The sequence below is a fragment of the Xyrauchen texanus genome, chromosome 13, assembly GCF_025860055.1.
Source record: "Xyrauchen texanus isolate HMW12.3.18 chromosome 13, RBS_HiC_50CHRs, whole genome shotgun sequence".
NCBI lineage: Eukaryota > Metazoa > Chordata > Actinopteri > Cypriniformes > Catostomidae > Xyrauchen > Xyrauchen texanus.
The window spans coordinates 10,755,721-10,780,894 of record NC_068288.1 but is presented as its reverse complement, the minus strand read 5'-3'; the positions used below and the strand labels follow the sequence as shown (position 1 = coordinate 10,780,894).

Sequence of the window (25,174 nt, the reverse complement as noted above, 5' to 3'; positions counted from 1 at the left end):
ATCAACTTGCCAAATATCTGTACATTATTAGTAAATGAATGAATGCACTGAGGATGTTAAAACAAACTAGCTATTAGTTTTACAAAGGTAAACCACTGGAGCTGAACCACAGGTTTGCACAATGAAGAATATAAGCTTTGTTCTTTTAACATTCATCTGTAATATGATTACAAACTCAGGGATTGGGAAGACATTCAACTGAACGTCAGAGGCATACATGCTGGACAGGAAACGCCCCCTGAAATGTGGGGCAGAGTAGGAGGATTACATGATTCAGCAAATCGAATTAAGTTACACAGGGACAGGACCATGACTGGAGTGTGCTACCTCTACCACCACTGTGTGAAGAAGATTATATACAGACTAGAGAGTTCAACAAAGTTCAATGGGAAATATCATTGTTTTTGCAAGAGGGAAAGAGAGACGGATGAAATACAAAAGCTTCATTGCAAATGCATTTATTCCACACTTGTAAATAAAAGTGTGGTAAACAATTTATTATAAGGTTGTACTAACACAATAATTTAAATCAAATAACAATGAACAATACTTATACAGCATTTGTTAATCTTTCTTAATGTTAATTTCTACATTTACTCAAATATTTTTAACCCTGTAAGTGGTACACGTTAGCAATACAATGCGCTCTAACACAAAAAAAAATGAACTTTTTATATAAAAATTAACATTTACCTTACTAAAGTGTTACCAAAGTTTAAGTTGATAAAAGCTTCCTGTTACATTTCAAAGGCAGGGTTATGTTTGGCTTTTAACTTACAAAATTAAAGTTCTTTACAATTCTATTTCATTGAACAAATTCAAACATCCTGTTTGTAATATTGATTATATTAGACTCTTGAATCATTCTGAATCTTTTTCTGACAGTCTTTAAAGGGACAGTTCACCCAAAAATGAAAATTCTCTCATCATTTACTCTCCCTCATGCCATCCCAGACGTGTTTGACTTTCTTTCTTCGGCTGACTCTTCACAAAGCAAGTGAATGGTGATCAGACATTTGTAGCTCCAAAACTCACATAAAGGAAACATATAAGTAATCCATAAGACCCCAGTGGTTAAATCCATGTCTTCAGAAGCAATATAATAGGTGTGGGTGAGATACAGTTCAAAATGTAAGTTATTTTGTACTCTAAATCTCCACTTTCACTTTTACATCTGAAAATGTTGTTCTGTTTCTCATGCACACCTATCATATTGCTTCAGAATACGTAGATTTAACCACTGGAGTCGTATAGATTACTTTTTCCTTTATGTGATTTTTGGAGCTACATAATGTCTGATCACCATTCACTTGCATTGGATGGACCTACAGAGCTGAAATATTCTTCAAAAAATCTTTTCCTTTGTGTTCTGCTGAAGAAAGAAAGTCATACACAACTGGGAAGGCATGAGGGTGAGTAAATGATGAGAGAATTTTCATATTTGGGTGTACTATCCCCTTAATTGGCTCTGTCAAACACAAGCAGCCATGAACCATCTTGTATCATTATGTTGGCCAACCTGATTAAGATGTGTCCACTTACACCCCTCTGGCTCAACATGTCCCTTTAATGCTGCAGCCGGGCTGTGAATGTCTTTACTTGCGGAAACGTTTAAAAAGAGGGTGGATATTCTTGCAGGCTGAAGACTTGCTTCCACGGGACATCTGGTATTCCATGTAGACTGTATCATCTGCGCCAGACATGGAGCTCATAGTTCCCATACGACGAGAAAACTAGAGAAACAAATGAATAATTTAGCCTATATCTGGACCGATTAAACTGATAAGGTAAGCACGGTAGCATAAATCTTCTTACGCTACAACACAAATACAGCTTATACAATCCTTTTTATATATGAATCTGGTTTAATGTTATAAAACAAGCAAAAATCTCTTAGGGCTCAGTACATATTGACAAAGAGCCAACAGTTATAAAATCAATAAATGATGAAAGAAAACATACTATGTGTGCAGAAAAGGCCGAAATTGAAATGGCTAATCAATGTTATGAGACACGCGAGTACCAATGTCATTTGGCATCAATGACATCATGGCGCAATGGATCATAATTCATCATAATTAAATATGAGGCATGAATGATTTTCAGTGAATAATGTATTATGGCCTGTTCATCAAATAATCATTATATGACATCTGAAGTTGTGTGAACTACTTTTATGGTGCTTTTAAGAGCTTGCAAGACTCATCTTTTGTGTTCCGCAGAAATAAGTCAGTCAGATAGGTTTAAAATAACATGTGTGTGAGTACTGTAAATGATGGCAGAATTGACATTTTTGGGTGACTATTTCTTTAATGCAGACCTGAGACCAGTTTTTGCCATTTCTACTATAATGACCAAGATCGGCACAAAAACTGATCCTGGCCGAGTGTAACACAGGGAGCACGAGTGAGGGACAGGACAAAACGGAAATGAAAAGTGCATCATACCTGTGTTTTCCCTCCAATCTCTCCTATCACAACTTCTTCTTCTGCATCGATATCTGATGCTGCAAGAACCTTCTGCAAGAGCTGCTGCTGTTCATCTCGAGAGGAGAACATTAGGTCTTCCTCCTCCATCCCAGCCAATTTTGTGATCACCTAGAAAGAGATGGAAAAAAGAGAGACCAAATGTGTGACACAGACAAAGAGAATGAGAAGAAGTGGATAAGGCAACTCATTTTGTTCTCTAGATGTTTTTTGTGTGTGTATTTCCAGAAGGAAATACCAGTGCTTGCAAGGCAGCAAAAGTGTTGAAGTATTAAGTAAGCTTAAAGGGATAGTTCGCCTAAAAATGAAAATACCCCCATCCCAGATGTGTCTGACTTTCTTTCTTCTGCTGAACTAAAATGAATATTTTTTTTTAAAGATACCTCAGCTCTGTAGGTCCATACATTGCAAGTGAATGGTGGCCAGTAGTTTGAAGCTCCAAAAATCCCATAAGTCAGCATAAAGGTTATCCACACAACTCCAGTTTTTATATCCATGTCTTCAGAAGTGATATAATAGGTGTGGATGAAACACAGATCAATATTTAATTCAATTTTTGCAAGACATTTTTCTCCCTGCCCAGTAGGGGGCGATATGCATTAAGAATGTGAATCACCTAAAACTCAAGAATAAGAAGAATGTGAAAGTTAAAGTGGAGTTTGACAGAGAAGGGAGGAGAATGTATAGTTAACTTAAATATTGATCCGTTTCTCACCCACACTTATATTGCTTCAGAAGATACCTTACTTTTTATGAGGTCCTGGGTTCAAATCCCGGACGAGCCCCCACTTGTTACGTTCTCCTATCCGTCTAGGGGTCGAAAGGAGAGGTAACGAAGAGATAAAAAAAAAAAGAAAGGCGCGAACACACTTCAAACCTCTGTCCCAGAGTGAAGACAACACCAGAGGATATCAACAAAAGGATTTTATTTACAAAAAAAAAGAAAATAAGGACAGAACATACATTGTCAGGGAGCAATGGCTCAGGGGTGAGCAAGGCCTAACATAACAAAGAAAACAACCCACTGACTAAGTTTGGGAGGAGTCCTAACTAACCTAAGAAAGGTTAACCAAAAAGAAATAAACAACACCAAACTTCCCTCAACTCCCTTGCTATGCAGAAACAAGGACAAACAGAGTTCAAAGAAAAAGGCACTCACCCCCTACAGCTCCCCTCACAACAATAACTACTAAACAGGTTAGCAATCACACAATAACTTTAACTTCTGCCTAGTATTTAGCTGAAATGAGCTCAGGATCTCATTAACACAAGTCAGTGACTCTCAGTTAGCCACAGCTAACTCTCAACTACAGTGTCTAAATCAGAAACTAGCCCAATTTAACACCAGTGTTCAATCTAGAGCAGCGGAGAAGTGCGTCTCCCTCTGCAAACACTGGACGGCAACCTTATACTCTCCATCTCAGGCACACTCACAAACGAGTGACAGGTGCTGATGATTAGGCCTGAGAGCGAGTAGAGAGTGAAGGAGAGACAGCAAGCAAAACAAACACAGGGCACACAACCACGCCCACACTTTCAGAAATAAAGTAAATCAAAGGTTCAGAAGAAGATACTTATATTACTATAAGTAAATGAATAAATAAATGAATACGTCCTTGGACGTAACACCGCCTTTGTGCTTTTTGGAACTTAAAAGGTTTGGCACCCATTCACTTGCATTGTATGGACCTACAGAGCTGAGATATTCTTCTAAAAATCTTCATTTATGTGCAGCAAAAGAAAGAAAATCACATTTGGGATGGCATGAGGGTGAGTAAATGATGAGAAAAATTTTTAATTTTTTAAATTTTTTTTAAAACCTTTAAGTTTTAGGAGCTCTTTCAATGGGATATTTTCAAACTTGGATCTTACAAAACCCCAAAATTGACAACCTAAATACTTTAATTGAATATATTATATTTGTATTTTTTATTTGAGCCTGTGGCCAGCATTCCATGCATATACCAGCGTTGCCCTTGGAGTTGGCAATAAGGAGCAACCAGAAAGAGGCGGAGCAGGCTGATCATGCTCAACTGACACAAATCGCTCTCCAGGGATATTAACACGATGCTGGAAGAGAAGGGTGAGCTGAGACTCCATGCTGAAGACTAACACTGCGTTCTCCCTTTTTTCTCTCATTAATAGGACTAAGTGATTAGAAGGCTGCTCCACTGTGTGGTTTGCACCTGAGGGGACCGAGGACACACCACTGCACTACAGCCATGGAGTTTAATCATAAACACCAGATAACTCATTCACTTTTCTGCCATTTGTGCAATAAAAGCCCCTTCGGGGTAACTAATGACCGGCAAACACTGTCTGTTATCCTTTAATCCCACTACAAGCCTGTATGTAAAGAAGTTCAGGCTGAATTACTTGTAGACATATGTGGAGAAGAAAAATATGTATGAGGAATTAAAAGGGATTTCAATATAGCGCTCACCAAGCACTTTAATAAATACTTTGATATAATTTCTAATTAGCATACTCAAATATGTGTATTTGCATTTTAAAATACGGCAAACCTTGAAACTGTAGCCCTGGTCCACCAGGAAGCGCTGTCTCTTGGTGGAATATGCCATTTCCTGTGTGTCTTGAGAGACAAGTGAATAGAAGTAAGCGTTGTATTCCTCTGCGACCATACCTGTGCAAAACAGCAATAATATGTCGGCTTTATATGCATTAAACGCAAGGGTCGCTAAAACAAAGGTTGCTGGAGTCACATGTTATCGGCCAAGAAAGGTTGAAGCTTCAAATCCTGGATGGGGTGATTCATGAACAGTCACTATTGTGCCCTTCAGCAAGTTGCTCTGATCATTCTTAAAAGAATATCTCACCCATATATGAAAACTCTTCAATTACTGACTCTTATTGCATCCCAGATGTCCATGACTTACTTTCCTTCTGCAGAACATGAAAGATTTTTAGAACAAATGTTCAGCTCCGTAGTACCACACAATGCAAATTAATGATTTACAGAATTTTTATGCTACCTTTGCGCTTTTTGGAGCCTCAAAGTAATACATATCATGCCTGTGGTTTAATCCATGTCTTACAGTGCCTTGCGAAAGTATTCGGCCCCCTTGAACTTTGACCTTTTGCCACATTTCAGGCTTCAAACATAAAGATATAAAACTGTCATTTTTTGTGAAGAATCAACAACAAGTGGGACACAATCATGAAGTGGAACGAAATTTATTGGATATTTCAAACTTTTTTAACAAATAAAAAACTGAACAATTGGGCGTGCAAAATTATTCAGCCCCCTTAAGTTAATACTTTGTAGCGCCACCTTTTGCTGCGATTACAGCTGTAAGTCGCTTGGGGTATGTCTCTATCAGTTTTGCACATCGAGAGACTGACATTTTTGCCCATTCCTCCTTGCAAAACAGCTCGAGCTCAGTGAGGTTGGATGGAGAGCGTTTGTGAACAGCAGTTTTCAGTTCTTTCCACAGATTCTCGATTGGATTCAGGTCTGGACATTGACTTGGCCATTCTAACACCTGGATATGTTTATTTGTGAACCATTCCATTGTAGATTTTGCTTTATGTTTTGGATCATTGTCTTGTTGGAAGACAAATCTCCGTCCCAGTCTCAGGTCTTTTGCAGACTCCATCAGGTTTTCTTCCAGAATGTTCCTGTATTTGGCTCCATCCATCTTCCCATCAATTTTAACCATCTTCCCTGTCCCTGCTGAAGAAAAGCAGGCCCAAACCATGATGCTGCCACCACCATGTTTGACAGTGGGGATGGTGTGTTCAGGGTGATGAGCTGTGTTGCTTTTACGCCAAACATAACGTTTTGCATTGTTGCCAAAAAGTCTGACCAGAGCACCTTCTTCCACATGTTTGGTGTGTCTCCCAGGTGGCTTGTGGCAAACTTTAAATGACACTTTTTATGGATATCTTTAAGAAATGGCTTTCTTCTTGCCACTCTTCCATAAAGGCCAGATTTGTGCAGTATACGACTGATTGTTGTCCTATGGACGGAGTCTCCCACCTCAGCTGTAGATCTCTGCAGTTCATCCAGAGTGATCATGGGCCTCTTGGCTGCATCTCTGATCAGTCCTCTCCTTGTATGAGCTGAAAGTTTAGAGGGACGGCCGGGTCTTGGTAGATTTGCAGTGGTCTGATACTCCTTCCATTTCAATATTATCGCTTGCACAGTGCTCCTTGGGATGTTTAAAGCTTGGGAAATCTTTCTGTATCCAAATCCGGCTTTAAACTTCTCCACAACAGTATCTCGGACCTGCCTGGTGTGTTCCTTGTTCTCCATGATGCTTTCTGTGCTTTAAACGGACCTCTGAGACTATCACAGAGCAGGTGCATTGATACGGAGACTTGATTACACACAGGTGGATTCTATTTATCATCATTAGTCATTTAGGTCAACATTGGATCATTCGGAGATCCTCACTGAACCTCTGGAGAGAGATTGCTGCACTGAAAGTAAAGGGGCTGAATAATTTTGCACGCCCAATTTTTCAGTTTTTTATTTGTTAAAAACGTTTGAAATATCCAATAAATTTCGTTCCACTTCATGATTGTGTCCCACTTGTTGTTGATTCTTCACAAAAAATGACAGTTTTATATCTTTATGTTTGAAGCCTGAAATGTGGCAAAAGGTCGAAAAGTTCAAGGGGGCCGAATACTTTCGCAAGGCACTGTATGAAGCGATCCAATTGGCTTTGAATGAAAACAGAACAAAATAAAAACTTAAAAAGGAGTTTTGGTCTGTTCTCACCCAAAACCGATTGGATCACTCCAGAAGACATGGATTAAACCACTGGAGTCGTATGGATTACCTTTATGCAGCCTTTATGTGCTTTTTGGAGATTAAAATAATTGGTTACATTCACTTGCATTGTGTGAACATGCAGAGCAGAGATATGTTTCTAAAAAAATTTAAATTCAAAAAATCTTTTCAGCAGATGAAAGAAAGTTTTACACATCTGGGATAGCACGAGGGTGAATAAACGATGAGAAAATGTACATGTTTGGTTGAACTATCCCTTTAAGTACAGGGAATATTTGATCATGCCACAGAGCAATTGACACAAATGCAGGTTACAAAAAGCTTTTCTATAATAATGTTGAAGGTGTTGACTTCCCATGGCTGGTTACCTTTTTTGGCTCGCAGCACTCTGCCCAGTCTCTGAGCTTCCTGACGGCGAGAACCACCATGAGAAGAGATCTGAATCAGTACGTTTGCCTCAGGCAGGTCAAATGAAGTGTCTCCTACCTGACAGTGTGAGAGAACGAGAGAGTAAGATAGAATAAGAAAGGAAGAGGATGGAGGTAGACCAATATATCGGTTTACCAATTTTTGCTTTTTGGATTGCTTTAAAAACAAATTCCTCTGTTACACACTGTGGCCAGCACTGAAGGATTCGACAGTTCTTACAACAGCGGCAGAGGTGAAATAAAAACAATCACAGACATCTCATTGGAATTTACTGTGTCCAAATCTTTCATAATTGACTATATTCATCTATATTTTTATACTTCCTGTATCACTCGCCATAGATGTGGCTGTCTTGTTGGGCACTTCTCACACATCTTACAGTCTAGCTGATCCCACAAATGCTCAATGGGGTGAAGATCCGTAACACTCTTTTCCAAGTATCTGTTGTCCAATGTCTGTGTTTCTTTGCCCACTCAAACCTTTTCTTTATGTTTTTCTGTTTCAAAAGTGGCTTTATCTTTGCAATTCTTCCCACATGTCCTCCTGAGTCTTCTCTTTACTGTTGTACATGAAACTGGTGTTGAGCGAGTAGAATTCAATGAAGCTGTCAGCGGAGGACATGTGAGGCGTCTATTTCTCAAACTAGAGACTCTGATGTATTTATCCTCTTGTTTAGTTGCACATCTGGCCTTCCACATCTCTTTCTATCCTTGTTAGAGACAGTTGTCCTTTGTCTTTGAAGACTGTAGTTACACCTTTGTATGAAATCTTCAGTTTTTTGGCAATTTAAAGCATTGTATAGCCTTCATTCCTCAAAACAATGATTGACTGATGAGATTCTAGATAAAGTTGTTTCTTTTTTGCCATTTTTGACCAAACATTGACCCTCGTGCAGCCAAAACATCGCCAACCCACATCTCAGAATAGCATTTCGAGATGCTGTTCTTCTCATCACAATTGTATAGAGCGGTTATCTGAGTTACCATAGACTTTTTAGTTTGAACCTGTAGCCTCGGTGTCTGTGCCCATCATAGTAATGAAAGACCAAGACATTTTTCACCCAAGAATTCATCACCTTAGTTATGAGTGTCGACAAAATCCCCTGACAGTCGACCTCTAGTGGAGGACAATAATTTTGATGCACCAACATCTTGTACAACAATTATCAGATCAAAACGGTTGAAAACATCTAAAAATGCCTGAAACATCGATAGGGATTTTAACATTTGGAAATGTTAACCCAGATCATCTTTACCCTTGGGTAAACCCTGCTCTTTCATCAGCACAGCACAAATTAAGATTTTTAGAAAAATATTTCAGCTCTGTAGGTCCTCACAATGCAAATTAATGGTGACCAGACCTTTGTAGCTCCAAAAAAAAATACAAATCAGGCACCATGTGCGATTTTCAGATGTAAAAGTGACTTAAATTTGTATCCGTTTCTCACATACACCTATTATATTGCTTCTGAAGCGGAGTCGTATGGATTCTGGAGGTTTGATCACCATTCACTTGAATTTTAAAGACCTACAGAGCTGCAATATTTTTCTAAAAATCTTAATTTGTGTTCTGCTGAAGAAAGAAAGTCATACACATCTGGGATGGCATGAGGGTGAGTAAATGATGAGAGAATTTTCATTTGCTCAGTCTGAAAAGCTCTAATGCGTATCTGGAATAAAAGGACAAACATGTTAAAACCAATTCCCAAATAGTTTGAGAGCTTTAGGACATGTACAAATTGCATTGTAAGTTGAGACACTGTGTTTTGAAGGAGATGCCATGGAATTGCTTAGATAACATATGAAGGAAACCGCAAACAGTTTCATAGTTCTTTATGAAGAGACCTTTAAGTAGCATGACACAGAGTCCAGGTCAAGCTGAACCAAAAATCGAATTTATTGAGCGGTCGGAAACACCAACATTGTGACCATCCTTTGATGAAATATCATTATAAATACACAGTCAAATACATTTTGAAACAAGGATTCAGTAATCAGTCATTTTAAAGCAGTAAATATTTCAATTTCACTGGAGCTACAACTAAAAATGCCCCACAAATCTGTAGAGCATTATTTTTACTCTACATTGTTTAAAATGCCATAGTTAAAAAGACTTTTTATCATGGCATTGTTTAAGTGCTTTAAGGAGTTAGCATACTGTTATAATGAGGACTTACAGAAAAGAAAAAAAAAAAAGCAGGATTTGTCACGTTTGTGAGGCTTATGGCATTATGTTTTAGGACAAGAGTTTTGTGAAAACCGTGTACAGCCAGGCTCGTGTCTTTAATTTGCCAACAAATTCCTTGAACTGAATCTTGTTTCATTTTCTCAGTTATGTCTCTGAAATATTCAGCGTTTAATACAACTGAACGGAGAGAATCTCTGACCAGTCAACACAGGGTTTCCTTAAATAATTCCATCATTTAGATGAGCATCCACTTTGTTGCAGAATGCGCAACAGGCATGTATTTAGATCTAAATATACCAAACATTGATATAAATTAACCAAAATATGATTTTGTTATTATTGTTTAAAATGAGCTATTTGTAGGCTTTATAGGACATGCATCTAAAATCTACACACTGCTTATATACTGCATATCTCCCTTTTAGCACCCCTTCACCTTCAGCTCTTTCTTATCGAGCTCCTCTTATCTTCTTTGAATAGCCTGACATTTGTGGACAATTATATCAGCACATTGTCATCAGTTTCCCACTAAATCATTTCCAATCATTTACATTTGAGGATGTAAAGTTGAGCAGGTCAGATCAGAATGTGCACATAAGATCAAGTCCATAAAACTGTTCGAGACGAAGCTTCTGCTAGTTGCTACACACCAGCCCATAACTATTCTGGTGTGCAAGTGGTGTCTTATGTTTTAGGTTTGCGCATAGCCATTGAGGTGTGCTTTTTAAAAACCCAACCTTAATCTAATTTATTATTTTGACAATTTAATGCTTGATTTGGCCACAAGAGGTTTACTCTGGACAACATTCAGCAAATCATTAGGTCTGCTTAATTTTTAGGGACACAAGGACATGCATGTTTTTAACATCAGCAGAGAGGGTTTGTAGTAGATTATGATAAAGAGGATGTGGTCTGTTGTTGAGAGATTTTTGAGGCCATGACACTTTATCCATCATCTTATAAACAATGGAACCTGTTTATTTTATAACATGGAAGGGGACGTCACTTTGAGTTCTGAGAAGAATTAAACGGGTTTAACCAGATCAGTGTGTCACCTCCACTGAACTCTGCCTGAGGTAAACGCAGTCTCACAGAAAGAGTTTCAGGTTAACCCTTAAATGCATACACTGGGGTACAGGGTAGCTCGGCGAGTACTGACGCTAACTACTACCCCTGGAGTCACGAGTTTGAATCCAGGGTGTGCCGAGTGACTCCAGCCAGGTCTCCTAAGCAACCAAATTGGTCTGGTTGCTAGGGAGGGTAGAGTCAAATGAGGTAACCACCTCGTGGATGTGACTAGGGGTTCTCGCTCTTAATGGGGCACCTGGTAAGTTGTGCGTGGATCACAGAGAGTAGCATGAGCCTCCACATGCTGCGAGTCTCCGCAGTGTCATGCACATCGAGGCACGTGATAAGATACGCGGATTGACTCTCTCAGATCTCGCAGAAGCAACTGAGACCTGTCCTCCGCCACCCGGATTGAGGTAACAGTGCCACCACGAGGACCTACTAAGAAGTAGGAATTGGGCATTCCAAATTGGGCGGAAAAGGAGATAAATTATAAAATAATAATTATAATATAAAAAGCATACATTGGGTCTTTAGCGACCCCGGAAATCATTTCACCTCCTTTACCACATCCAAAGTTTGGTGTTATGCCCCCACATTTTAAGTATTTCTCAACCATTCTCTTTACTAATCATCTAACAATAAAAAAAAGCCAAAATTGCACTAACTGTTTAATTACCAAAAGTGTATAGGGGTTTTTAGTGAATCAAGATATGTAATAGTGTCGCAATGTATGTTTCCACTTCTAAAAATCATTTTGTATGACTATTTCATATCTGTTTAAGTTTACCATCAAATAGAGCTGAAACGATTAGTCGACATTATCAACAATAAAAAATTGTTGACAAAAAATTCCGTTGTCGAATAGTAATCATCTCATTTAACGTAACACGGGATCACGTTAAACTGTAAATGATGGCGCGAGAGAGCAGCACTGCAGTTTGCGCCTGACCGTGCGTTCAGACCAGGCGGCGAGAGCGTCAAATCGACCGGAAGTCATTCATTGTCTATGACAGCCAGCGTCTCTCGGCAGCGAGAAGCGGCGCGGCGAGTCTTGGGCGGTGTGGGCGTCAGAGGTAAGTTCAAGTGCAGCCAACATTATGGTAACGAGCTTTGACGCGGTGCGGCTGCAAACTATTGGAATATAGAAGTGCTCCGCTCTAGTTAAGTCTAGAGAACACAACCGTGTAAACTTTGGTTCCCACCAAACAATAGTTCCGAAGACAAAATGGAGGAGAAACTGATTATTGCAGTGGCGGGTTTTCCCGTAATACTTGATCTGTCCCCTGTAAGGGATATAAATAAAATAAAAAAACGATGAGTGGACAAAGGTGTCTGAAATTGTTGGTGTGCCAGGTGAGTTGATGAAGTGGATATTATGGTTTATTTAATATTATATAATAATATATTAAAATATTTCATGAAGATATACACTACTTGTGATATGTTGTCAAACATATCACAAGTCGACATGTCTGGATGTTTTGTGGCCCCTTTAAATATAGTTCACAAAACCAAGCATTCTCAACGAACGTTACCGCCTATAATAAATACGTCAGAGCGTCCACAAATTTTCAATAGCGTTGTTGGCAGAGCAGCCTCTTCTATGAGTTGCACAAATGTCCCGATCTAAGGGAGTTGAGATTGCAACTGCACCCGGCTGAGGCACATTCTGTCACGGGGACGCTCGTCTCTCAAGCGCGCGCGCGCTTAATACAGCTAGATTAAAACGTGATGTCTCGTGATTTATTGAATCATAATATATTTGTCACTGTGCATTTCATTCGTGAAGACAATTGGCAGTATGCAGATTTATTAATAAGACAGAGATAAAAAAATAAAAATATTTTAAAATATATAAAAATCCTTTAAAAAAGATGCATTCACCTGAGAAGCAGCTTATAAGATATTTAGACTTGATTTTAGAGAATATATCTTGAATATAAGTATATTTTTTATTTTATATATTTATATTATCAAAATAATCGTTAGTTGAAGCCCTAATATCAAAGGATATCTATTTCTTAGTTTGTTATGAGACAAATGAGTGTCATATTCATACAGTTTACTACTACATCATGTTGATTTTCTGCACTATTATGGTAAATGATCCGTATCACATATGCATATCCACATACATCTTATGCGTGTTATTTGTTTCTTACGGTTTCACTGATTGAATTGATTTCCACTTGGCATTGCTGTTTGATGAAGACGCAACACAATAGTAAACTATAGAAAGTACAACACATGAACAGTTTGATTTGGCAATTGTCATTTGGGTGTCCAAATGAAATTCTGTCCGTTTTAAATCTATTTAGACTCAATGGGCCTCATTCATGAAACTTTAGTAAATATAGGAGTAATTTGCACATAACATAGACCTTCCCGAAAACGTTCCTCTGTATTTATAAATCCGTCGCACACCCCAGATGTGTTATTTGCATGTGTAAATATGGGGCATGTGCACTTTCAATCACAACGATCATAATCCATGACCATAAAAACACCATATAAGGAAGGCATCAGACGTGCTGGCAAATGTGAATAGGGATATGCGGAACAGAAATGAAAGGGATTGGTTTAGCAAACACCCTGGTGTGGTCACGAAGAATGTGAGTAATTTACTGTCATCGGAGGTTAATTTTTTAATCAAACCATCCAAGAGGTCAATAAAAATAGCTTGATAAAGCTTTAGCATAAAAAAATTTCAGTTCACGCTGGGAGGAGGATGTTAACCACCTTCAGTTGAGCACATGGCCAGCATCATTGGTGAAACCTTTCAGGTAAATTATGATGGCAACCAGGGCTTGACTGGTAATCTGGCATACCGGGCATTTTCCCGGTGGGCCGGCACACTTTGGGGCCATTCAGGGGTGGACTGGCCATCGGGAGAACAGAGCGGGCCAGGGGGACGGCCGTGAAATGCTAAAATGAGCTGCCGTGTTATGCAGAACGGACCACAAAATGGCGCCGCGTTATAACCCCCCCCAATCTTATGGTAACAGTGATATTTCCCTTGCAATTGGAAATTGGAGAAAGGTTTTTGACCAAAATGCTGTAAGCTTCTAAAGTTTTACAAGCTGAACGATAGTGTATGGGGCTTTTTTTTTTTAAAGAAATCTATGAAATCAATAGCATAAAACCTGAATTAAGGATCCCTCACATTTTAAAAGTGTTTCCTCAATTCTTTATCTGTGAAGATTTACCTTGGAGATGAAGATGGTGTTGATTTTGGGATTGTGTTTGAAGTTTTGAAGGATCTGCATACGTTCTCCTTGTGATGTGGGTCCATAAATATACGGTCTAAATAAAGAGAGTAAAAGAAAATTCATTGTGTGCATCCATTATGAAGAGTATATATCTCTAGATATCTGTCAAGTCTGGGCACAGGTCACAGAATTCGTTTCACATGATCTTAAAATCCTTTTGGCCTGAAGGATAAAGCTTAATGCAAAACAACTATTTTTTTTTTTGGAAAAAAGAAGCCAATAAGTGGCTGTACAAATGGGGAACTCCTTCAAAACTGTTTAAAAAGCATTGCAGGTGTTTTAACATTTTGGGGTCACTACAAACTTTTGCATCATTTCATGATGTCAAATTGTCACATCCAACACATATTATGTTTTTTGTCTTTAAAAATGTAACGTGTTAACTACTAATAAAATATTCATTATAAATAATCAAATTAATTATATAAATGTATCACAATCTATTAGCTAACAGTCATAATATCCAAATGTATATAAATAAACAATATAAAATATAATAAGTAAACAAACACACAGGAAGACAGTGTTTTCAGTTGGCAAATTTGACCTCACAAACCCTCAGAGCCCAGCAACGTCCTAATATAAATTCTGCAGAAAGTGTGTCCTCTGGGATTTAGTGTGTCGCCTTTCACAATTGCTTGGAAAGTTTTCTTGGAAAAGCCCTTTCATTTGGCAAGTTTGATGGTGATTAACAAAACAGCAAAGTAAATCTGATTACAATCTGCATCAGGGATACTAGATTTCATGTGGTGTATTGAGCTCCTTAGTGCTCCATATCAGCTTAATAAAGCCCGTGACTTTGTCCATTCTGCAGTGCTCCGAGCTCCTGACCAGACCAGGAAACCAAAGGGCAATTTTTTACTGTTTTCTACAAAACTCTCATAAGAAGAGAAAATCAAAGTCAAATCGATTTTGGTAATAATGTTTAAAACCTTTCAAACAATGCTATATGAAGCCCCCAGTCATAGTGATTTCAATTTATATATATTATTTAAACTTTATATACATTTTTAGAAATATCCTCTATTTGGAATACCCAATTCCCAATGCGCTCCAAGTCCTCATGGTGGTGTTGTGAGTCGCCTCAATCCGGGTGGCGGAGGACGAATCTCAGTGAGACAGACAATCCGCACATCTTATCACTTTTGGCTTGTTATTAAGCGCATTACCGCGGAGACATAGCGCGTGTGGAGGCTTCACGGTATTCTCCTCGGCATCCACGCACAACTCACCACACGCCCCACTGAGAGCAAGAACCACATTATAGCGACCACAAGGAGGTTACCCCATGTGACTCTACCCTCCCTAGCAACCGGGCCAATTTGGTTGCATAGGAGACCTGGCTGGAGTCACTCAACACGCTCTGGATTCGAACTCGCGACTCCAGGTGTCGTAGTCAGCGTCACACGCACTATGTCTCCGCGGTAACAAGCTCAACAAGCCACAAGCGATAATATGCATGGATTGATGGTCTCAGACGCAGAGGCAACTGAGATTTGTTCTCCGTCACCCGGATTGAGGCGACTCACAACACCACCGCGAGGACTTGGAGCGCATTGGGAATTGGGCATTCCAAATTGGGGAGAAAAAGTGGAGGGGAAAACAAAATACAACTTTTGATTTAAATTTTTTTATTTAAAAATAAAAAATCTCTGGCTGGTTTGATTAATGGCTTAGCCTCTTAAAAATTATTTTAAATTAATTTGGAGAAAGTGAATGAGAAAAATACTTGTGGTGGGAGGAAGTGATCGATTCAATTTAAAACTTTAAAACTGTCATTTAAATGACAGAGCACAATGTTGTTATGGTAAGGCACTATTGCACATGTGTTTGTGTACAAACGAAAAGAGGGATTACTTGTTCAGGCGAATGGCGTATTCTTTCAGAGCGAAGACGTTGTCGGCGAAGACCATGATCTTGTCGTTTCTTCTCTCGTGGAAGCGGATCAGGAACTGACATGCACGGAACTTGTTGGGGTTCATGGTGTAGAGCAGAATCCTCTTTTTTGTCTTTATGGCCACGTATTCACGATAAAACTCAGGAGACATGGGACACCACACCTACAGTGAACATTCAGGGAACATTTTAAAGGTAACTCTTAAAGCACACACAGAAGGAAGTAGTTATTTAGGCTAATTGTGGCATGAGGACAACACTGACTGACCGCATAACGCATTTTCCATACGACATCCCTTGGATTACTTCACCCATGGATTAGCTTCTCAAAGCTGTAGCCAAACGTTTGTCTAATGAACTCTCACAGCCATTAATAAATGTGTTTCTCTGACGGCATGACTTGGCATGTCTGGTTATTATTGGGATTTCTGGTTGTGTCTGTGCCCATCATGGTAATAAAAGACTCAATTTTAAAAACAATTGTCCGATTAATTTCACCACCTTAGTTATTGGTATCGGTTAAATCCAACTCTATTTTTAATCTTTAAGATTGTGATAAATGTGCCTAATAAAGAAATTAGCTGTTGTGAATTAAAGACCATGACATGGCATTTTTCTGCACAAGTGGACAAAGGATCTGCACAATATAAACTAGACAGAACATTGAGTAACGGTATTAATTTTTGTACAGCAGGCTTCAAATCTGTTTCACAAGTCTATGCACTCTGTTGACCTACTCTAATGATTAGAACCATTTCTCCATCATTCGCACATATGAAATGATTGTTTGTTGTCTTTTTGTACTTTAGGGAGAAAGTCTTTTGATTTTGTTTTCCTATTACACAGATGTTGTATCTTTTGGTCTTCTTACCTCAGCACACTGGACTTTAGCAATGTAACCATTGTTCTGCAGTTCCATCCAGTTTGCCTCAAACAGCTTCGGCCCAATCAGGAAGTTAAGATCGACAATCTTATCGTCCTCTCTCACTAGTGTGGCAGTCAGACCCAGTTTACAGTGAGCCTGGACTATTGTCAGAACACGACGAAACATTTTTGCTGCAAGACAAACAGAGACACTGAAGCAGCAGCATGTTTTCTTTACAATCCATTTATGTGGCTTTTCACAAATGTAGTTTTTTTTTCTTAAAGGGATAGTTCACCTAAAAATGAAAATTCTCTCATCATTTACTGACTTCACCCCCCATGCCATCCCAGATGTGTACGACTTTCTTCAGCAGAACACAAACGAATGGTGACCAAAATTTGAAGCTCAACAAGCACATAAAGGCAGCATAAAAATTGTCCCTGCCCAGTAGGTGGCGATATGCACAAAGAATGCAATTCGCCAAAAATTGCCGGGTCATCGAGAGAGATTCCGGAAAGCTGTCCGACACCATTGTGTGTTTGTCTTTTTGTTTAAGTTTCTTATTAAAATATTATTTATATTCTAAACCCGGTTCTCGCCTCCTCCTTTGCATTAATCCCTTTACACTGCCTTTGTGCTTTTTGAGTTTTGGACCCTGTTGACTTGCATTAAATGGACCAACAGAGCCAAGATATTTCTTGTAAAAGTCAAACACATCTTGGAAGGCATGAGGGTGAGTAAATGAAGAGAGTCTTTTTATTTTGGGGTGAACTATCCCTTTAAGTTTCCAGCGGCAAATCATTTTTGACAGAATTGAATGAATCAGAACACAACTTTTGGTTCGGTTTCTGGTTTGAGACCAGCAGGTTTTAAAGGAACTGCATTTTCTGTGTTGGAATGGCTCCAGATTGTGCACACGTTTGATGGAAAGGCTAGAAGTGAGAGGTTACACACACACAACCTACCTGGAATAGTGTGCACCTCGTCCAGTATAATGAGCCCCCACTCCTGACTTTTCATCCATTCCATGACCCTTTCAGCCTCCCATGAGCGTTTGGTAGTGTGACCCAGCATGGAGTATGTGCTGATGGCCACCGAGCAGCCGATGGGCTTGTCCTTCGCATCGGAAGTGAAGCGACAGATCTGGGAGTCATCAATGGTGGACCACATCTTAAACTGAGCCTTCCACTGTTCCACTGATACGGAGGAGTTTCCCAGCACCAGGCAGCGCTTACGAACTGTACATGCAGCAGTTACGCCCACCAGTGACTTACCAGCTCCTGTACGATAAAACAAGAGGATAAATAAAACACTTGAACAAACCTATTTACAACCTATTGTACTTGTAATTTGTAAGTGAAACTGAATTTTCAATGAGAATAAAAGTAGGACGGTATATTTTTTTTCTTAGTACGAATTGATTGGATTGGGACGATTGATTTGTGATTACATATAAATGAATATTCCATGAAAGATTGCTAAAAATGCTATCAAATCCAGGACTAGACATCAGCTGTAGCATGAGCACACGATTAGAGAGTGAATAATGCATTGTGTACCACAAGGCAGCACAATGACTCCAGATCGAGCTCTGCCGTTCCCAAACATTTTTCTCAAACTCTTCTCCTGATAGGGTCTTAGTACAGCGGTGGGCTTCAGGTCCATGTTGATGTCGGGGTTCACCGTGTCATTACGGAAGTCATACTCCGCAAGGAGTGGGTACTCTAACTGAATGCAGCGTTTCTGAAGCTCCTCAATCATTTCCTATTGAAGGCACACACAGACAGCAAAAAAAAATATTCAATGTTCAATAATTAGAATGTTTTTTCACAGAATGAGATGTTAGGCAGAATGACCTCAGTCACCATTCACTTTCACTTAATGAAAAAATAAAATAAAAAAATGCAATAAAAGTGAATGGTGACTGAGGCACTGTCATTCTGCCTAACATTTCCTTTAGCGTTCCACAGAAAACAATAAGATATAGAAGTATATTAATGACAAATGTCTTTGGAACAAAACTATTATTCTTGATCTTCATTAACATGTGATTGCACCACCCAGTGGTGAAGATTAATCACAGCAAGTGAACATTAATGTGCCCTTTAAGTGGAGTCAGAAATATCGAGGGATAGTTCACCTAAAAATTCTAATTCTCTCATCATTTACTCACCCCCATGCCAAGTAAGATGCATATGACTTTCTTTCATCTGCTGAACTCAAATGAAGATTTTTAGAAGAATATCTCTTTTGGTCCATACAATGCAAGTGAATGGGTGCCAACATTTTGAAGCTCAAACAAATCACACAAGCAAGCATAAAAGTAATCCATAAGACTCCAGTGGTTAAATCAATGTCTTCAGAGGCGATATAATAGGTGTGGATGAGAAACAGAAAACTTTCACATTCTTCTTCTTGTGTTTTTGGTGATTTATTTTCTTCATGCACACCGCCCCCTACAGAACAGAGAGAGGTGTTTCTAGCAAAAATGACTTAATGTTTCTGTTTCTCACCAACATCTATCATATCACCTCTAACTCACCATGCATCAGCACTTTACTGCATTTCCAACCGAATTTGATAACAGACAGACAATGGATTTCTTTAATAAACTGTTGCAGAAGAAAAAAAAACTGTTGGATGCCTTGAACTAGGCTACATGTTGCGCACCCACAATATTCATGCATTTAAGCTCTTTTGAAGCACTCCGGAGCACATCACTGAGCTCGGGATGCGTATAAGCGGTGCCGTGCCCTAGATTGGAGCGTCTCTTATTATATACATCATATTTATTTTTTGTGTATTTATCAGTATTCTTATTCTAGGGCTGCCCTTAGCATCCACACATCCCCCAGAAATACGTTCACAAAGACGTTTTATTTGTTATATGTTACGCATTTTTTTGCATCAGTGCTGTTCTATAAAAATGGCAAATAATCGCAAAACCGGTTAACCATGATTTTTACTCAGGCTGTAATCTCACTGTCAAAAAAAATAAATCACACCGCAGCATCCCTACTCGTGTCCATACACACACCTGACGGATCTCAAATGACACTGTCTGTGTCTCTTCCTCTTCTTCCTCCTCTTTATCCATCTGTTCATAGTAACTGAAGATGTCCTCAGGCACTTGAGTTCCTGAGTGCTGCCCATCTGCAGGCTGAGAGGTGGATGGACCTCCGTTATCCTGCTGAAACTTTGAGATCTGGACAGGATCATACAAAAGGCGTTAGTAAGCGAAATAAGTATTTCTCCACTGGAGGATTAAGTCTCTTAATGTTCATTATGTTTAATTTAGATGTGGTAAATGTTAGTGTAATGTTATATTAGTGTGTGGGGGAGAATGCAAAAGAGAAAGAGGAACATTGAGAGCATATGCGTATGTGGTGACGCATACTCACAGCTGATTTGCTGGAGATGACCTCAGTGATGAGCTCAGTCTCCTGCCCCACAGCTGACCGAAGACGACAGTCTCGAATCACTGAGTCCTGTAATAGCCTCTGAATGACATCAGGGAAAGTACTCTCAACAAAGTACCTGTTTTCAACATACACACACACAAAACAAAAGCAAAATTGCTTATACCCAAAATGTTACTTCACAGTCAGAGAAACTGGACCAGTATTAGGGCCATTAAAAGTAGAGGTAGACTGATATATCCATTTTATCGATAAATTGGTTTCTTTTTGGAATCAGTTTTTGGCAAAAATGTATGCCTAATCTATTTATTGTTCCTCTGGTTTATTTTAGAGGCAAAATAAAATCACTGACACCTCACGCAGTTTAACTCTTTTTACATCTTTGACAATATTCACCCATATTTTCATCCTCACTTCAATGCTTGTTCTAAATTGAAGCGAGGGCACGAACTATTTTGAGTATATGGAAACGTGCTCCAGCAGCACATACATTGTGTCTCCAACTTCATATTCTTTTGAATAATAATAAACTTACACCTCATTAAACCTTATCTTACAATATATACAGTGCATCAGGAAAGTATTCACAGCGCTTCACTTTTTCCACATTTTGTTATGTTACTGCCTTATTCTACAAACAATACCCCATAATGACAACGTGAAAGAAGTTTGTTTGAAATCTTTGCAAATTTATTATAAATAAAAATCGGGGAAAAAATCAAATGTACATAAGTATTCACAGCCTTTGTCATGACACTCAAAATTGAGCTCAGGTGCATCCTGTTTCCACTGATCATCCTTGAGATGTTTCTACAACTTGATTGGAGTCCACTTGTGGTAATTTCAGTTAATTGGACATGATTTGGAAAGGCACACACCTGTCTATATAAGGTCCCACAGTTAACAGTGCATGTCAGAGCACAAACCAAGCCATGAAGTCCAAGGAATGTAGACCTCCAAGACAGGATTGTATCGAGGCACAGATCTGGGGAAGGGTACAGAAACATTTCTGCAGCATTGAAGGTCCCAATGAGCACAGTGGCCTCCATCATCTGTAAATGGAAGTTTGGAACCACCAGGACTCTTCCTAGAGCTGGCCACCCGGCCAAACTGAGCGATCGGGGGAGAAGGGCCTTAGTCTGGGAGGTGACCAAGAACCCGATGGTCACTCTGACAGAGCTCCAGTGTTTCTCTATGGAGAGAGGAGAACCTTCCAGAAGAACAACCATCTCTGCAGCACTCCACCAATCAGGCCTGTATGGTAGAGTGCCAGACGGAAGCCACTCCTCCGTAAAAGGCACATGACAGCCCGCCTGGAGTTTGCCAAAAGGCACCTGAAGGACTCTCAGACCATGAGAAACAAAATTCTCTGGTCTGATGAAACAAAGATTGAACTCTTTGGCCTGAATGGCAAGCGTCTTGTCTGGAGGAAACCAGGCACCGCTCATCACCTGGCATCCCTAAAGTGAAGCATGGTGGTGGCAGCATCGAGCTGTGGGGATGTTTTTCAGTGGCAAAAACTGGGAGACTAGTCAGGATCGAGGGAAAGATGAATGCAGCAATGTACAGAGACATCCTTGATGAAAACCTGCTCCAGAGCGTACTGGACCTCAGACAGGGGCAAAGGTTCATCTTCTAACAGTACAACGACCCTAAGCACACAGCCAAGATAACAAATGAGTGGCTACGGGCCAATCAGCCAATCATGTGGCAGCAACGCAATTCATAAAATCATGCAGATATGGGTCAGGAGCTTCAGTTAATGTTTACATCAACCATCAGAATGGGGAAAATGTATTATCTTCGTGATTTCGACCATGACTGACAGTGCCAGAAGGGCTGGTGTGAGAGAGCTCAACGGAGAATGGTCAGACTGGTTCGAGCTGACAGAAAAGCTACGGTAACTCAGATAACCCCTCTGTTCAATTTTAGTGAGCAGAATAGCATCTCAGAATGCACATGTCGATCCGTGAGGCGGATGGGCTACAACAGCAGAAGACCATGCCGGGTTCCACTTCTGTCAGCCAAGAATGGAAAACTGAGGCTGCAGTGGGCCTACCAACTGTGTAACTCGCAGAAATCGAGATTCATCAGATCAGGATATATGATTGGTGAGCCTGTGCCCAATGCAGCCTCCGCTTTCTGTTTTTGGCTGACAGAAGTGGAACCCGGCGTGGTCTTCTGCTGTTGTAGCCCACCTGCTATAGATTATGTATATATAATAAAAATCTGCTGTCAGCAATTTCCACCACCTTAGTTGCAACGTTTAGGCAAAATCCATTATCGGTCACCTTCTAATTCCAAGTCACATGCGGCTGTGTTTGGAATAGAACAATACCAAACATCTAACACCATTTCTGTAGAATGCAGAAAGAATACTGTACAGCCAATACACACTGTGTGAATTGTATGCATGGAATAGCCAAAAAATCTACTTATTTTACCAAAAGGCATATGATTGAACTTAAAATGCAAATTAAACTGTTAACCTTTGAAACATTACTATAATACAAAATAAATGTACTGAATCTTAAAAATGCAGACTACATAAAGCACAGCCACCAGTGTGGACTGGATTAGCTCAGTGAGTATTGACGCGGACCACCACCCCTGGAGTCGCGAGTTTGAATCCAGGATGTACTGAGTGACTCCAGACAGGTCTCCTAAGCAACCAAATTGGCCAGGTTGCTAGGGAGGGTAGAGTCACATGGGGTAACCTCCTTTTGGTCACTATCGGTGGGGCACGTGGTGAGTTGTACATGGATGCCGCAGAGAATAACGTGGACCTACAAACGTGCAATGTCTCAGCGGTAACAAGATCAACAAGCCACATGATAAGATGTGCAGATTGAGCTGCGCGGATGCAGAGGCAACTAAGATTTGTCCTTCACCACCCGGATCGAGGCGAGTCACTACGCCACCATGAGGACTTAGTGCGCATTGGTAATTGGGCATTTCAAATTGGGGAGAAAAGTGGAGAAAATAAAAAAACCCACAGCCACAAGTAACATTAAGATGTAAAAACTGACTTCTAAATTTCTGAAATATAAACACACCTGTTGTGTTTCAGGACCAGTTTGACTTTACCATAGCTCACTGTGCACAACTGCAGGAGAAAAGAGAGAAAAACAGAAATTGATGAAGTGAGAGAAACTGGCTTTGATACACAGGGATTGCTTTTAAACTCCCTGTAAAATTCAGATGCATTTGATTATCTGGCAGCTCATACACAGACCTTAATAAACTGCACAATTCCATCTGGCACAGAGGTCTTGCTGAGTTTCTGCAGGTACTCTATGATGTCAGAGGTCTGCAGACCGACGCTCACAGCGGCGTACAGAGAATATGCCGTCAGCTTGTACTCGTGTACATGTATGGGTCTGCACACCGGCTCTGCAATGGCCACCAGGAAGTCCTGAGCGTATTTATACACAGGAGAGAAAGCCTCCAGGAAGATATGACCATCAGGAGCCTACAAGACAATCAAAATTACAAATATAATTTCCAAAAAATTTAAATGGCAAGTGCATGATGAATTCAGCAACTGCGATCAGATTAGTGGGCACTACACAACTTAAAGGAGTCTGAGGGTGCACCAGTCTGTCCCTTACAAGGTACAAGGCTGCTACAATGATTGCTTTAGAGGAAAAACTAATTACCAGTTTTTGCCAGTTTAATGGCATCAAATCTGAATTAAAATCCCGGTATTAGTGGCCGGTTCAAGGCTAGAATATACTACAATCTGAACCAGAATTTACGAGTAATTGATTACAACTTATTCAAGTTATAAATTAACCCTTTTATAAGTTACTCAGAGGTCCTTAGAGGACAAAAATGTCTGTCAAATCTGCCATTATATTATATAGTAATTTTATTTTCCAATTTCAGCGAGTTAATTTTTTTTTAACCTATATCAGTCCTGATCATAACTACCAAATATTTATTCATTTTCAGGACTTTAAAACTTTAAATGCCAGTTTGTTTATATAATGCCACTGTTGTTTTTTTCACAAGGGTTTACTACATCAAGTTACAAATGAGATTTAACTGAGCTACGGATGCCAATGTGTGTATAAAGTGGCAAAGTGGCAAAGCTTTACAGGCTGTGACAGAACCTGAACAAATATGTTCAGCCTTACCACCCATAGCGGTCGTGCAGAGTGGTCGTTCTTCAGGATCATCTGTATTCTGTAGTCTTTGGCTCCATACTCGTCCAGTTTAGTGCTGGATTCATCCACCTGTTTCCCAGCAGCTGCAGGGACGGCCTCCTGAGACTCACTGCCCGTCACCTCTTCGTCCTCTTCTTCCTCATCGTAATGACGCTTCTTGGACTTTCTCTCTAAAGCCAGAAATTAAATAGTGTCAGAAATTAAGCAGCAGCGCTCAGGAGGACAAAAATGCCCTAGCTATTCAACCACTATTGAATATTTGATATATAATAATATTACTGGTTAAGCAGTGGCTCTCATACACTGTAGATGCCAGATAGGTAATATTGTCTGCGTTATAAAGACTAGATACATTCATATACTAGATATCAATAGAAGCAGCAGGTCTTACATCGGTTCATGTAACTTTGTACATTAAATTTGTGTATTTCTTTTTAAAGTATGGCGTCTCTCTTACCTCGATCACTTTTATCTTTCTTTCCCATGCTGTCCTGTAGTATTCAGTCCGCTTTTTGTAAATTATGTGATGATTTAATACATTTTTCATGAATTCATCTGCATGACTTTAACGATAACGCAACTGCTGTGCGGCCATGGCAGCACATTCTTCCTCTACGCAGAGAGCAA

General features: G+C 39.7%; 1 protein-coding gene across 1 annotated transcript; it reads right to left on the bottom strand.

Annotated features, from left to right (window-relative positions):
* Window positions 1-470: 470 nt before the first annotated feature.
* LOC127654373 (general transcription and DNA repair factor IIH helicase subunit XPB) lies at window positions 471-25,147 on the bottom strand. The gene is made up of 15 exons (XM_052141514.1): window positions 25,005-25,147; window positions 24,518-24,717; window positions 23,614-23,850; window positions 23,435-23,484; window positions 20,361-20,496; window positions 19,997-20,164; window positions 18,519-18,723; window positions 17,925-18,239; window positions 16,966-17,150; window positions 16,056-16,258; window positions 14,136-14,232; window positions 7,611-7,728; window positions 5,012-5,130; window positions 2,448-2,597; window positions 471-1,733 (listed from the first exon to the last, which is right to left on the bottom strand). Exons 1-15 carry the CDS (start codon window positions 25,030-25,032, stop codon window positions 1,596-1,598), a joined length of 2,349 nt encoding a protein of 782 aa, XP_051997474.1. The 5' UTR covers window positions 25,033-25,147; the 3' UTR covers window positions 471-1,595.
* Window positions 25,148-25,174: the final 27 nt, after the last annotated feature.